The sequence below is a fragment of the Notechis scutatus genome, chromosome 10 (genome assembly GCF_049901735.1).
Source record: "Notechis scutatus isolate UNSWTSFEM ecotype Mainland chromosome 10, rNotScu1.2, whole genome shotgun sequence".
NCBI lineage: Eukaryota > Metazoa > Chordata > Lepidosauria > Squamata > Elapidae > Notechis > Notechis scutatus.
Window position 1 is genome coordinate 2,679,373 of NC_142018.1, and position 15,591 is coordinate 2,694,963.

Genomic DNA, 15,591 nt, shown 5'->3' on the forward strand with positions numbered 1-15,591 from the left:
CACTGTTCCTTCTATATTATTGTTGTGATTCGCCAGCAGCCGGTGCAGAGGGCAGAGGTCTCGGACAGCGAGGACGAAAGGGAACCAGTCAGGGAGTTTGGCGAGGACTCGGACAAGGGGCCTGCGTGTGATGCAGGGATGGGGCCAGGCCTATCAGAGAGTGGGGTGCTGCCTTCGGAGCTTGTGGGGGCTGGCAATAGTGACGCAGAGGACCCCGAGGAGCTTGTACCCAGTGTGCATGTGCGCAAAGCTGCTCAAAGAAGAGAGCAGCTGAAGCAGCAAGGGCAACTCGGGAGTAAGGCTGGAAGGTGATGGCCCCTCCCATATGGGATAAAACGAACCCTCGCGGGTGTGCTCTTTGCAGGAAGCAAAGAAGTTCTTTAGACTCTGAGTCCTTGTTGAAGCCCTGCAAACTCCAGTTTGTTTTTGAAACTTCTGTCGGTTGATATTCATCAGTAATTAGACTTCTGTTCTTGGCAGCCTTTTACAACCTTGAAAAGGCTTGCTTTTATCTCGGACAATTAGGTTTAAATAACTCTTGGCTGGGAATGCAAAGAATTCCCAGCACCGCATTAAAAAAAGTTTGTTTTTATACACTGTGTTTGTTTAATTTGAACAAGGCTTGGGTCAGAACAATTATTTCCATTTTTGTCAATGGGAATAACATAGAAGAAACAGTGGTGTATAATATTTATCACACCGATTTATCCTGAATGGAATTGTCCCATGGTGAGTTGGCTGTGACAATATGGCTGTGCCAGGTTGGCCACAGCAAGATGGCCCTGGTGAGTTGGCCACGTTATGATGAGTTATTCCATTCTTTGGAAAATGGTATGCATGAATTTTAGTCTTATTCACTTTATAAACTGTTTCTTCTGATCGCACAGCCTCCAAAGACTGGTGCTGGGTGGGTAATAGTAGAAAGTGAGGTTGTTTTTTTAAGTGATAGAGTAAGAAAAAATATGAGTCATATTTGCTGCAAAGGAAATGGAAAGTTTCCTTCCTTCCTTCCTTCCTTCCTTCCTTCCTTCCTTCCTTCCTTCCTTCCTTCCTTCCTTCCTGTTTTTGTAAAACTTTGATAAAAAATCTGTTGCAGTTCTGAAGTAGTGACTCTGCACTCTCTAAAGCAGTGGTCCCCAACCTTTTTTATGCCGCGGCCCGGTACCGGCATCAGCTGGCCGCTCGCGGCCCGGTACGGCATCAGCTGGCGCCGCCATCTTGTTTTGATGAAAAGTGCTTCCGGTGAGCTTTCTACCCGGAAAAGCTCACCGGAAGCACTTTTTCATCAAAACAAGATGGCGGCGCCTAGCAAACCAGCGGCCCGGTAGGATTTGTTCCACGGACCGGTACCGGTCCACGGACCGGTGGTTGGGGACCCCTGCTCTAAAGCACCATCAACCTGGGCTTTGAGCATCAGGCAACAAAGAGCAAAGTGATCTGAGCTGCAGCTGGGAGAGATCACCTGACCTTGGAGAAGTGCTCTCTTTCTTGGAGACATTGAGGTGAAAGATGGAGGGGGCTAAGCACACGGCCAGGTTTCCCACTGTCATCTGGTTCTCCTCGGAAGAGGCAACATCGCTGAGAAAATAGAGCAGCGTCTGCAAAACCTCCCGGTTCTCATCCGGCATCAACATGATGGCGGCCTGGACAGCTTGCAGCCTCTGATCTTTGGGCACAACTGGAAAGTTCAAGAAACAAACATCAGTATCTGCGCCGTGGAAGACTAAATACTAACAGCAGCAGGAACCTACTAGCATCATACTCTTTGAGTAAGCTCTGCAGTGGAAAGGGACAGGCCTCGCCCTGCTCAATCCTGCTCTGCTCTTCAGATCAGGACAGAGGACTTCCCATTCCCCCCCCCACCTCCAGGAGAAGAAGTTCCATTTCCGATTCTATCTCTGGTTTCTGACATTGTGCCCAGTTTATTGGCAGATCTTTCACCCTACTGAGTATATCCTGAAAATAAAATAAAAAAGCCATTTCCAATTCTTAATACATTTGGATATTCAACCAACAGGGGGGTTCTAGTGAGGTGGGAAAAACTCATCCACCGAAGCCACCTGTGGGATGACCTGCTTTCCCCAGTTGCTGGTGCAGAAAACGAGCAGCACCAGAGCTGCAAAACGGGGCTCTCTGGAGGAAAGAGGTGAGGTACAAGCCAGAGCCCAGCATGCCTTCTGGCCCTACGATCAACGATAGGGGTCCAGTTGCCTATATCTAGATGTAAGGTATGTGTGTCCATAGAAGTATGCCCACTCCCCCTTCATAATATGAAACACACATAGGAAGTTCCTGCAAATGGAATGAGCTTGCAGTGATAAAAAACCAAAGCAACGTCAATGGGGCTGAGTCTGATTGACAAAGGTGGAAGAAACCACCAGTTATCTAGAACAGGGGTCTCCAACCCTACTCCGTTAACTGGTGCTGGTCAACAGCCTATTGGGAACTGGGCTGCACAAGCAGCAGGCAAGTGCACAAACTTCATTTGCACATGCATGGGATCTAGGTTGTGCGCTCAAAACCATCCCCCCCCCCGCCACCACTGTCCTCGCCTCCCATGGCTGCCGGTGGTCCATGGAGCCAGAAAGGTGGGGGACCACTGATCTAGAAGCTTCCTAGAAAGTGGAGACATCCTTGTCTGTGTAGGAGAAGAGCTGGGGTGGCGGAGTTAAATCATCATCAGTTCAAAGTCCTTGTGTTCCCACTCCAAGTCCAACTCCCTCCTGAATTCCATTGATCCTTATCTAGCATTGAACTTTAGTTGAATTAGTTGTATGTAGGCTTGAAGAAATCTTCTGCAACCTTACAAATGGTCCTGATTCTTTGCGCCAGACAACTTGCTCCCACCCAACCACTAAAATACATAGGACAAGCCATTGCAGTGGTCAGTCCCTACAAGGTATGGAATAACCTTTTAGCCAAGTTTATTTGTTCATAGACAATACTACCTCCAGCCCAATAGGTGGTCAGCTAAAGTTCCAAATCATGGGTCTCCTCCTCCTCCTCCCCTAACTTCCCCTCCCCCATCACACTACTCACACTGGTATATCTGCAGAAAGGTGTCTGTTAGCTTGCAGGTGAAGATTGGCTCTGGAAGATCACGGAAGTACTGCTTCAACAGGTCAGCCACATCATAGGCCGATTGCCCTTCATAATTCACATAATCAGGAGAGGCTTCACTCATCTGCCTGAGGTTCTGGATGCGGGACTTTACCCCAGATTTGCGAAAAATGCCAACCTGTGCAGGAAAGAGACATCAGGTAGGTGTAGAACTCTGGATTTAACAGCTTCTTTGCACAGGATGCTACCCCAGACTGGAACCACAGAATATGTGCAACTCAACCAATGTGCTCCAAGTCAGAAGCCTCCGCTGATTAAATGGCACCTTCACACCAGAAGGGAACTTGGGTGAGTCCAAAGCTCTGCCAACTAGTGGCAGGAGTAGCCAAAACCCCAGAAGAGGGGCTCAAGATCCAGAAGGATCTCAGAAGAGTTGAACACTCAGTCCTATGGAATAAAATGAAATCCAATGGGAGGGAAAATGGAAAGGACCCCTCCCCAAGCAGGAGACCTATTTCAGATAAGGGGCTGTCCAATCTCCTCTCAAAAGCCTGCAGGGATGGAGTTCCTGCCACACACTGTTAGCTCATCTTTAAGGGATGGTCCACAAAAACCCAAATGTACAGGTACAGAATAGCTGAACCAGGCTCAATAGCCATAACTGCTAGAGGGGGTCCTAATGGACAATCACTAGCCGTGTGCTTCAATTGCAAAAAAGGCCAATGCAATCCTAGTTGCATTAACAGAGAGATAGAATCAAGATCACGTGAAGTGTTAACACCACTTTATAATGCCTTGGTAAGGCCACACTTGGAACATGTGTCCAGTTTTCATCACAATATAAAAAAGATGTTAAGATTCTGGAAAGAGTGCAGTGAAGACCAACATAGATGATTAGTGGGCTGGAGGCTAAAACAAATGAAGAACAGTTGCAGGAATTGGGTCTGTTTCTAGTGAAAAGAACAAGCAGGGTGACATGATAGCTGTGTTCCAATATTTGAGGAGCTGTCACAAAGAAGAGGTGATCAACTATTTTCCAAGCATTAGAAGGCCAGACAAGAAGCAATGGAAGAAAATTAATCAAGGAGAGAAGCAACCTAAAACAAGTCATTCCACTGATTAATTGTTCTAACTGTCAGAAAATGTATCCTTAGTTCTAAGTTGGGTCTCTCCTATCAGCCTTGAATCTATTTCCTTGTAATTTTAACTCAGTGATTCTAGTCCTAAACCCAGGCTAGGGAATCCAGCATTTGTATGAAGAGAACCAATTTTCATAGCAGGGATGCGCTATTTACATCAGCAGCATGTTGCAGATAATCCTTGACTTACAACAGTTTGTTTGGTGAGTGTTCCAAGCCACAATGGCACCAAAAAAAGTGACTCATGACCAGTTCTCATACCCACAACCACTGCAGCATCCCTGTGGTCAAGCAATCCAAACCTGGATGCCTGGCAATTGGTTCACATCCATGACAATTGCAGTGTCCCAGGGTCACGCAATCCTCCCTGGCAAACCTCTGACAAGTCAAAGGTGAGATTCACTCAACCACCACATCACCAAATCCAACACCGGCAGCAACCCAGGCAACACCTGTGGCAAGGAAGGTCGCAAAATGGGGCAAAAGCCACCCTACAACCGTCTCACTTTGCAACAAAAATCTCGGGCTCAGTTGTGGCCATAGGTCGAGGACTATTTAGCACTGTCTGCAGGCCTCAAGAAAGAAGAAATGCCAAGGAAATTAGAAGGAAGCCTCATGGGGTGGGGGAGGAAATTGCATGTGTATCAACCACTTCAGAGAGCCATTATGTTTTTCAGCCTCCAGCTCCCTTTCCATCTTTCCATTTAATAAAGCTTCAGCCCCGTCTGCACAAAATTAGCTTTCAGATAGGATCATCAATACACCTCACTGGATCCAGACTATGCATGAGCAAGTCTCGGCTGTTCTCCCATCCACCTCTGCTCCTCTAAGGTATGGGACCTTGTGCCCCATTATCACAGGATAGGCCTTCCTCTGTCTCCTTGTTAGGTTGTTGGTTTGAGTTCTGAGATTGGCAATCGGAGTGTAAATGTTTCATCACCATTCGAGGAGACACTGTCGGTGCTCCTTGAATTGTGTTCAGACATGACCCTCATGTCCATCCACAAAGATTCAGAAGGACACAAGTTAAACCTAACTGGGATGACAGTTGTAACCCAGGGAAAGTCAAGGAGAGAAAAGAATTCCTTGAAACCTGGTTTTCCACCAACAAGTCAATAAACAGACATATTGACATCGATCTCATCTGCCAATCACTGAGAATGAAAGAACTGCACCAACTGCAAAGCTGATGACAGCATTTAAACAAACAAAAAAAAAAAAAGGAATCCACTACTCAGGCCATAACTCAAAAGTAGCTGAACAAACAACAACAAACAACAACAATGTACACCACACAGACGGTTCTTAAAACCAAGGACCATGCCCCGGCAACAACAGCCAGCCAATCAAATGCTCTGAAGTCAGACTATGACTCAGAAGCAGTCAAACAAACAACATCCACACCAATTTTGCATCACACACACACAAAAAGGTATTTAAAGATCTGTGTTCTGACAGACGAGCACAATTCAAAGCACACTGACAACGTCTCCTTGAATGGTGACAAATTATTTGCAATCAAATCGCCAAGCTCGGAGCTCAAACCAACAACCAACCTTGAGCTACTAATATTCAAATACATTTCATCTCTCTCCTCGTGTCTTCTGTCCCACCTGGGTTGTCTTAGGCCAGTGGTGGGATTCAATTTTTTTTTACTACCAGTTTTGTGGGCGTGGCTCCGAACTACTCAAAATTTCCGCTACTGGTTCTCCAGAACTGGTCAGAACCTGCTGAATTCATCACTTCTGATTAGGCCCAGCAAGAAATGAGAGGGCGTGTGCGAACTTACCTGGTCCAGGCACTGGCTTCGGATGTAGCGCATGGCCTGTTGGATGCTCTGGGGCAAGGGCTGTCCTGTCCTTTGGACACTGACAATCAAGGGGACTCCAAAGACCATCTTGCCCCTGTAGTTTGGGAGCTTGCTCCTCCTCATGAACTTGGGAACAGTCCTGTCAGAGAAGAGAGTGTGACTTAGGAGGCAAGATCTGGCTGGGGAATTCTGAGAGTTGAAGTTCAGGTTGCCACGGTTGGACACCCCAGCTGTAGTGGTTAAAACATTTTCAATGTTATTTTTTTTTTAAATTTATTGCCCACCCAACTTCAGTGGAGCCCCATTTCTGCATAAATATGACCTCCAAATAGGATCTGTTTTCCACATAACCCTTAAAATGAAATATATACAACCCAATGAAATAAACTGGTCAAAAATAAAATGCGTTCATTTCTTTATTGAACAGTATCCAAAGCTACATATAGTATTTGTGTGTGGCAAAAGCGTGTGAACCTTTGCTTTCAGTAACTAAACATTTCTGATAAATGTTAATCAGTCCTGCACATTGGCTTGGAGAAATTTTAGCTCATTCCTCCTTTATTTATTTTATTTATTTATCAAATTTCTACACCACCCATCTCACTTAAGGAAATGAGTCCTGGGGAGGTCTTATTTTGACAGGGCCACACAAGGTTCTCCATGTCCAGCTGGTGGAATAGAAAAATGATTGTCTCTAACCCAAAGAGTGCAATTAGCCCTCAAACAATTCTTGGGTGTGTGTGTGTGTGTGTGTGTGTGTGTGTGTGTGTGTGTGTGCCCTTTGTTGTTAGAGTTTTCTTGCCCATGTGACACACTAGCCCCTCCATTTGGTGCATCATGAGATGGGAGTTTAGTAATTCTCTGGGTCAAGATCTGAAAGAGTCAAATGACTTCTGTTGCAACAACTGGACTATTGTGTGCTCTGCTCTAAAAAGGACCCTGGCCAACTGGAACCAGTTCAGAGAAGGGCTGCCAAAGGGGAAACCGCATTTTACAAGGAGTTGTTAAAAGATCTGGGTCTGTTTAGTCTACAAAAAAGATAACTGAAAGGAGAGTTTGTAGCAAATCTTTAGAATAAGGAGTGGATTTAGTGTATTGGCCCAGAGAATCAATAGCTGACATTATAGAGAAGTAGATTTACATATTATGAAGAATATGTTGACAATAAAAATCGATAGAATAGGTTGTCTCGTGAGATGGAGGGCTTCAAACCAAAGCTGAATCTGTCTAAAATTGTTCAGCTAATCCTGTTTCAAGGAAGGAGTCAGACCAGAAGACCTCTGAGGTGCCTTCTAACCTGGCAATTCTATGAGCCACCTTGAACCTCATACAAAAAAGAGAGCCCAAAATGTATGGAACAGAAGTACCCCTAGAAGGAGGACAGGTCATTGCCACTGAGGTCCTGTTTTTCTTCAACCCCCTACCCTTCTGTTGCCCCCTCAGGCAACTGGTTGCTGACCCATCCACTGTGATCTGAAGACCCTCCTGTCCTCCTTGACTTACCAGGCCCAGGACTGCTTGTGGGGAACGGAGAACTTCTCCATGATGGCTGTGAGGCGGAGAAGGGAGCACTTCTGGAGAAGGCTGAGCTGAGCTGCTGACTGACGGTTGATCTCTAAGGAGGCCGAATTTAAGCTGGGCCTGTGGGAGTTCTGGAAACTATGCCAGCGGAGTTTCCTGAGGTGGGACAAGAGGGAGGAAAGCAGTTGTTTGTTTATTTAATGAGCAGATATATTTGCTTCGCAATTGCACTTAGACTTATATACTAATTTACAGTGCTTTACAGCCCTCTCTAAGCAATTTACAGAATCAGCCTCTTGCCCCCAACAATTTGGGTCCTCATTTTACCGACTTTGGAAGGATGGAAGGATGAGTCAACCTTGAGCCTGGTGGGATTTGAACTGCTGAACTGCTGGCAGCCGGCAGTCAGTAGAATTAGCCTGCAATACTGCATTCTTGGTGATACAATAGAGGAAAAAATAAAGGTGGTACAATAAAGGAAATTGAACAGCGTGTTGAATGTGGTTGGCAGGAATTCGACTAGCTAAGCATAATTTTCAAGGACAACCTCCCGCTGTGCCTGAAGAGAAAAGTTTTCGATCAGTGTGTGCTACCTGCTCATTTGCCAGTGAAACATGGAAACTAACCTCACAATCACTACAAAAGCTACGCATGGCGCAAATAGCTATGGAAAGATACACGCTCAAGACAAGATAGAAAGACCCGCACATGGATTAGAGAACAAACCAAAGTATACGATGCCATCAAGAGAATCAAAGGTTTGAAATGGAAATGGGCTGGTCCCATAGCAAGAAGAACTGATAGCAGGTGGACCAAGGCAATCATAGAATGGATCCCACTTGATCAAAAGCATCCACGAAAAGAGATCTAAAACAAGATGGAGTGATGACATCAGCAAGTATGGCGGGCCCAAAAGAAAATTCAGGACCGTATTGATTGGAAACATGAGGAAGAACCCTAACCCTAACCTTACATCTACATGGAAGGAAGCATGCAGTGAGGTACCCCGAAGCTCTGTACTCTTCAACGTCTTTATATAGGACAGTGGTGGCTAACCTTTTGGGGCTCCTGTGGACCTTTACAGACTTGAGCATTGGGCCCTATCCAACAATATGGAGGTCAGTAGTGAGAAAAGTTAAGGCCCTACACATAGGCAGGAAAAACCAAATGCACAAGTATAAAATAGGTGGTACCTGACCCAACAGATGTAACAGTGAGAGGAATCCACTTAAAGATGAGCCAGCAGCCTTGCTTTTGCTTCAGCAAGGCGTTGGACTAGAAGACCTCCAAGGTCCCTTCCAACTCTGTTATTCTATGAGATTCTATGAGAGAAAAACATAATAAAAGAGCCTGAAGGCCGGTTACTAGAAGCAACCAGAAATCATTAAAGTTTAGAATTAAAGAAGGAGACTCACTAACACATAATGGAAAAAAATAGAATAGAATAGAATAGAATAGAATAGAATAGAATAGAATAGAATTCTTTTATTGGACAAATGTGATTGGACAAACAAATAATTTGTCTTGGTGCAAATATTTTAATTCTGGAAGAATTCAAGGGTCTCCAGAACCTACTCTTTAGATTTTCTGATGCAATAAAAAGGGGCTTCCAAGAAGAGGTGGAAGGGGATATTATTAGATGTGTGGATTAAATGTTTGTATTTGTCTTAATGAAGGAAGAAGTTGTTTGTTTCTGTATTTCTTTCCTTTCCTTTGGTTTTTTTTCCCCTCTTTTTTTATTTCTTTTTCCCCCTCTCCCAACCTATCACCTACCAACATGAAGGTGTCTCCTTCCTTGGCCCAGGAAACCTTTGGGTGGAGCGGAATGGGAGGGCTGGACTTGACCTCCAAACGGCTCTTCCCACCCTCTGATTCAAAGAAGGCCCAGATGGACGCCACCTTTCGTCACTATTGTAATGCTCTTTCCTATGGTAATTGCAACTCACTAGAGGGCACCAAATACTGGACCTGAATTTTAATGCTTCACCTGAAGGACACATTTCTCCTTAGGATTGTTCCTCATACAGAGATCACTTTCAAGAACCCACAAGGGCACTTAATAAATCAAGAAGCCTATAATTGGTGTGTGATACTGGAGTAGTTATCACTGAAAAAAGAGTATGTTGCTCCAGGACGGGAAAAAGAATAGAATACAGAATAACAGAGTTGGAAGGGACCTTGGAGGTCTTCTAGTCCAACCCCCTGCTCAAGAAGGAGACCCTATCTCTTCTTGAAAACCTCCAGTGATGGAGCACCCACAACTTCTGAAGGCAAGCCCTTCCACGGATTAGTTGTTCTCACGGTCGGGAAATTTCTCCTTAGTTCCAGGTTGAAGCTTCCATCTGTCAGTTCTTGTCCTGCCCTCAGGAGCTTTGGAGAATAAACTGACCCTCCCCTCTTCTCTGTGACAGATCCTCAAGTACTGGAAGAGCTATCATGTCACCCCTAAACCTTCTCTTCATTAGGCTAAACATCCCTAGTTCCCCTACCCATCTATCATACGGGTTAGCCATTACCTTATCATCCTTGTTGCTCTTTTCTGCACACTTTCTACAGTTTCAGTATCTTTTTTTGTATCATGGTGACCAGAACTGGGCCCAGTGTTCCAAGTGTAGTCTTACTATGGGAGTATAAAACACTGCTAGTATTAACACTTCCTGTGATCTTGATGCAATCTAGGACTTTATTGCCTTTTTCGTAGCTGCAATACGCTGCTGGCTCAAATGGTGGTCTACTAGGACACCTAGATCCTTCTCAGTTACTGCTGTTGAGCCAGGCACCACCTATTCTGTACCTGTGCATTTGGCTTTTCTTACCTAAGTATCAAGCCTCTCTTTTCTCAGCACTGAACTGCATTTTGTTGGATAGGATCCAATGCTCAAGTCTGTCAAGATCCTTCTGGATCTTCTTCTAAAGTGTTGGCTATTCTCCACTAGCTTGATGTCGTCTGCAAGTTTGATGAGTATTCCTTCTATCATCATGATCTTTTAGCGATCCCATAATCCCTTGCAGGGTGGAGTCTGGGCAGCTGAATGGAGCTAGCAGAGTGTTTAATGGCCAGATGTCCTTCCTGCCACCATGAGTATTCCTTCTATCTCCCACTTAAATCATGGATGAAGGTGTTGAGGACTGTTGAGGACCTAAGAGAGAACCTTGAGGAACCCACTCCCTGCTTCCCTCCATGCAAATGCAGCTCCATGTCTTTCAGATCATGTCTTTCTGTGGAGAGCCAGAGTGGGTATAAGAGCAGAAGGGCTTCCAAGAGAACTCTGTGTAATTTGTGGCTAGCCATAAGGAAGTGCTTGCCCAATACCACATGCTGGTCTATGCGAGGCTGGGTGGGGCTGGGAACTCATGTTGCTCTTGTCCACGGGGAGATCGACATCACAAGTCAATTCGGTAATTCACAGATCGGTGGGATGACTTGTCATTGCCAGCTGGAATGGAAGCAAGTGATTCTGCCCTTGATGAAGAATTTCCACCCTATAATGTCCCGGAGCAGAAGCCAGGACAGAGAGATGGAAGGCGCCGTACCTGTCTTGCTCAGGAAAGCAGCCTCTGATTCACTGCTCTCTGGGAATCTCTGATTCCAGAGCCTAACATCATCCTGTCCCAGGCAGGAAGCAGGGCCTAAGGTCTCTTCCTGCACATCTGGTCCTGCCTGAGTACAATTTTAAGACCAGAACTTTTTGTTTTAAAATTAAATGCAGTTAAAAATTAACCAGAATGGAATAAAGGTGATGTGGCCAAGAATTCAAATTAGAAAGCCTGTGGCTCCAGTCTGGCTTCCTTGTGGGCTAAGGGTGCAAGAGGCAAGGACCCTCCTAGATGTCTTCTGCTGTCTTTCAACTTGAATGATATGTCACAAGAAAAAAAATAATACTACAAATAAGGATAGCTGGAAGCACATGGTCTCATAACATGTACCTTTGCTATGAACTACAGATTAATTAAGCATTTGTTAAATTGCCAGATTTTTCCAGCTTGGTTTAGAAAACAAGTTAGGAAAATATTATTTTTATAGTTGGAAAACAGTTGTGAAATGTTTTAAATATTCTTCTTGTTTTTTTGTCAAACTCAAATGAAAGGTGAATTATTTTGCCTCTAAGAGACTGGTAACCGTGTCCATTGCTCAACAGGTCCATTCCTGAGAAGAATTAGAGGGAGAATTCCTGGTAGGGGGCTATATGACAGACTGACCCTCTCTGAAGGCATTGAAAGCCACTGCAGCTGAGAATACACAACCTCCCTTGATCAAAGGGAGATCACGAGGTCAACCACGTGCACTCTGGATGGCAGTTCCTTGTGAGTAAACTGCAGAAATGGAGTGCCTTAGTTGTAGGTGAAGAGGAGATAAGTCAGGATCTAGTGGAGAGTACAAATCAGCTATGGTTCTTGATTCCCTCCTCCTTCAACAATTGCAATGAGACTTCTGCATTTCAAAAGAAGGAACCTGGGCCACCGCCTTCTTCTTTGCTTCTGAATGCCTGGGTGTCTCTTGCATCTGAAAAGGTTCGCAGAAATTGCAGCCCCCAATACAACCTGATGTCTGCAGCCCCAAGCTTCCTCACCCCTAAGTGGCAAAGCCTCCACAGCCAGCCCAAAGCTGATTTTGAGCTGTATTTTTAAAGTGAAGAAAGAGTAAGTTTTAAGTCAATATTTGAGGAATAGTCATATCACTATTTTCATTTGGTTTTAATTGAATTAAAATGGGATCATACCCAGTTTAGTTATCGTCTTGGGTCTTTTCTCCTTGGGCCAGCCTTCGGCAGTCCATCCAAAGTCCACTCCCAGTCTTGGATCCAGAAATGCCTCGTTTTTCCTAGTCTTAGGTCTCCACAAGTATCCCAACTCCAGCCTGAAACGCTGCCAAGCCAGGCGTTGTACAGTGGGTAAAGGTTGGCCTTAGGCTGGGAAGTGCCTTTGCTGCCCATGGCAGCTATCCCTCTCTCTCAGCACGGCCTACCTCACAGAGACGTTGCTGGGATAAAACTCGAAGGGGCATTTATTCAAGCTGCCTTCAGATTGGGACAAAACTCTAATCCATCAATAAACAATTAAAGCACCATTGTAAATAAGTTTTGCAAAATGATCTAAATCTCACAAAATTCTTAAAGTCTAATTATTGATCTTCCTTGACACTGAACTGTAGATAGTAGTTTTCTTTTTATTTATTTTATTTTTATTTATTTGATTCGTCAATCGCTTACAAGATAATAGGTATAAGTATAAACATAGTTATGAATACATGAAATGGATACATATAAGAGAAATAAAAAGAAACAAAAGGACAGGGACGGTAGGCATGTTGGTGCACTTATGCACGCCCCTTACAAACCTCTTAGGAAAGGGGTGAGGTCAATAGTAGGCAGTCTACAGGTAGAGTATTCCAGACATTGACCACTCTGTTGCTGAAGTCGTATTTCCTGCAATCAAGTTTGGTGCGGTTTACCTTGAGTTTGTATCTATTGTGTGCTCTTGTATTGTTATGGTTGAAGCTGAAGTATTCATTAACAGGTAGGACATTGCCTTTTACAACTTCTTTTCCTTGCCTTCTTCCCCCTCTTCTTCTCCCTCCCCTTTTTACCCCCTCGTCTCTCTACTTCTAACTCTCTCATCTGTAATCCCCTCTTCTGTTGCTTTCTAATATTATACTTATCTTTCAAATTGTTCTTCTTCTTTTTGGCTGTTTTTTCTAGTCTTAAACCTTTCACTCTCTTCCCCCCCCCTTTTCTTCCCCCCCCCACTTACAATTATTTGATCATTAAAGATGGCTTCTTCTTTGTCCAATCTTCTTGTTCTGCAAGCGTTTCTTGTTGCTACTCATAGTTCCAGATCTCCATTTCTAAGAATTGAAACACAAAGCCAAAAGAACTTCTCCCTTCTTGTGCGTCTTCTTTCCATTTTTTTAAGTTCCGTTTTCAGTTCTTCTAAGAGTGATACCATTTTAAAAACTTTTAAACAACCACCCAGTTAATTTTAGTCATCTAGATGCAAAAACCAAAAATCACCAAGTAATCCAAATAATCCAAAGCTGTTTCTACTTGCTTCTTTTTTCCACTTTCTCTTCCTGGGGTTCTATTATTTTGTTACCAAGTTTCCATTAAAATGTATCTTTGAGGAATCTTGTTAAAATTTCACTGTAAGTTCCTTTTAATGACAGCTCCATTCCTTAATTCCAGGCAGTCTCCTCCATTTTTCCAGATCCTGCCCTTTTATTCTTTTTTTCCCCTCCTTTCCTGCTTTTTAAAAACTTTTAAATGTCCAGAAATCTTTATTTATCCCTTTGACTTTTATTTTCAGCTTAGATGCCTATTAATGTCAAAATGGATTTTTTTTCAGTTTCTTGCTTAAGTCTCTTAGCTGTCAGTATAAAGAAGGGAAGAAAAAAAAACCTAATCCTTTCCCTTCTCTCTCTCCTTCGCAGCTTCAAAATCTTCTTTGGGAACAATGTTGTTAAGTTTAAATTCCAGGGTACCTAATTTGTTGCTTTTGCTGTTTGACCTGGTCAACCAAAACTTTCTCTTCTTATCTTCCTCCTGCACATTCTTTTCCGGTCGAGTTCTTCTTTGTGGTGGCCATTTCTGACCACCGCTACAACTGCCTTCGGGAAAGGGAGTAATGGCCAGCTGGGGAGGAGAGATGCAGCTCTCCTCAACCCTGCAGGCAGTCTGCCCCCTCTTCACCACCTCTACGGGGTGGCTCAAGGCGCTCCAGCGGCGAGCACAGATCGAAGCCTCGGAGAGACGAGGTTTCGGTCTGTCACAGAAGAAACTCAAACCGGAAGTCAAAACTCAAGAAAAACAAGAAATGGAGAAACAGGGAAAAGATATAAGGATTGTAACCATAAGTTTGTTTAGAGATAATGGGTGAAAATTTAATTGTAAAAGGGATTCTGCAAAGTTACATAAGATAGCTTTGTTATATTACAAATAGAAATAATTTTAGAAAATATGATGATGGATAAAATATTTATTGTAATGCAGTGGGATGTTTGTTAATAAATAAATGAATTAAAATGATTGAGAGAATTAAAAGGGAACATTTTTAATTATTAGTAATGATTTATAAAAATATAAGTGAGAAATATGGGGAAAAAAGAATTAACTATGGTAAGTTTATAAGTGTTCCCAAGGAAGTATGATATTCAATTGAAAAGAAATGTTAAAGATGTTAAGATTTTAATGCATATTAATGATAGAATTGAATTGGAATGGAATGTGTTTTATTTACATATATATATAATTTTTTCTTTTTAAGAATATAGTGTCTATTTTAAGAATGTACCAAGCAGAATTCGATTGGAAGTTATGTATTATATTGAATGCTATAATCTTAAAGCTATACATTGAAGCTTAAATAAGAGCTTGAATGGATAAAATTAAAGGATATAAAGGTGTCATACTCTAATTGGTAACTACAGGGAAAAATTTGTTTAATAAGAAAAGATAATGTGAAATTGTAACAGGACAGACAAAAGTATAAATATAATGATTTGAATTGAGATAATCAAAACAAAGTTGAGAAAATTAGAAGAGGGGAAAAACTATGTAGAAAATATAAAATGGTAATAAGATATGGAATAGAATATAAAAATGAGCATGAAATTGCATTTTGTGTCTGTATGAAGAAGTGATAACCTGGGGCCATGCTATTTTCTAAAAAGATGTTTTATTTGTATTTTGTTTTTGTGAAAACCCAAATAAAATTTAAAAAAAAACAACAGGTAGGATATTGCAATATATAATTTTATGTACTATACTTAGATCGGACTGAAGGCGGCGTAGTTCTAGTTTTTTAGGTCTAGAATTTCGAGCCTGGTGGCATAAGGTAATCTACAACGAGTAGAGGAGTGGAGAACTCTTCTTTTGAAATATTTCTGGACTTTCTCAACTGTGTTAATGTCAGATACGTAATGTGGGTTCCAGACTGATGAGCTGTATTCAAGTATTGGTCTAGCAAATGTTTTTTATGCTCTAGTTAGTAGCGTGATATTACCTGAGAAAAAGCTATGTAGGATTAGGTTAACAACTCTTAATGCCGTTTTGGCTATATAGTTAC

At 43.0% G+C, this 15,591-nt stretch overlaps 1 protein-coding gene across 5 annotated transcripts in view; it reads right to left on the reverse strand.

The window, feature by feature from the left end:
* STARD8 (StAR related lipid transfer domain containing 8) overlaps window positions 1–15,591 on the reverse strand; it is a 76,758-nt gene that overhangs the window by 13,107 nt on the left and 48,060 nt on the right. For all 5 annotated transcript variants that reach the window (XM_087971972.1, XM_087971971.1, XM_026678554.2 and 2 more), the window contains 4 exons: window positions 7,513–7,686; window positions 5,989–6,148; window positions 3,040–3,238; window positions 1,468–1,678 (listed from right to left, as the gene is read on the reverse strand). In XM_087971972.1, the coding sequence (XP_087828098.1) occupies window positions 1,468–1,678; window positions 3,040–3,238; window positions 5,989–6,148; window positions 7,513–7,686 (744 nt within the window). The remainder of the gene's footprint in view (window positions 1–1,467; window positions 1,679–3,039; window positions 3,239–5,988; window positions 6,149–7,512; window positions 7,687–15,591) is intronic.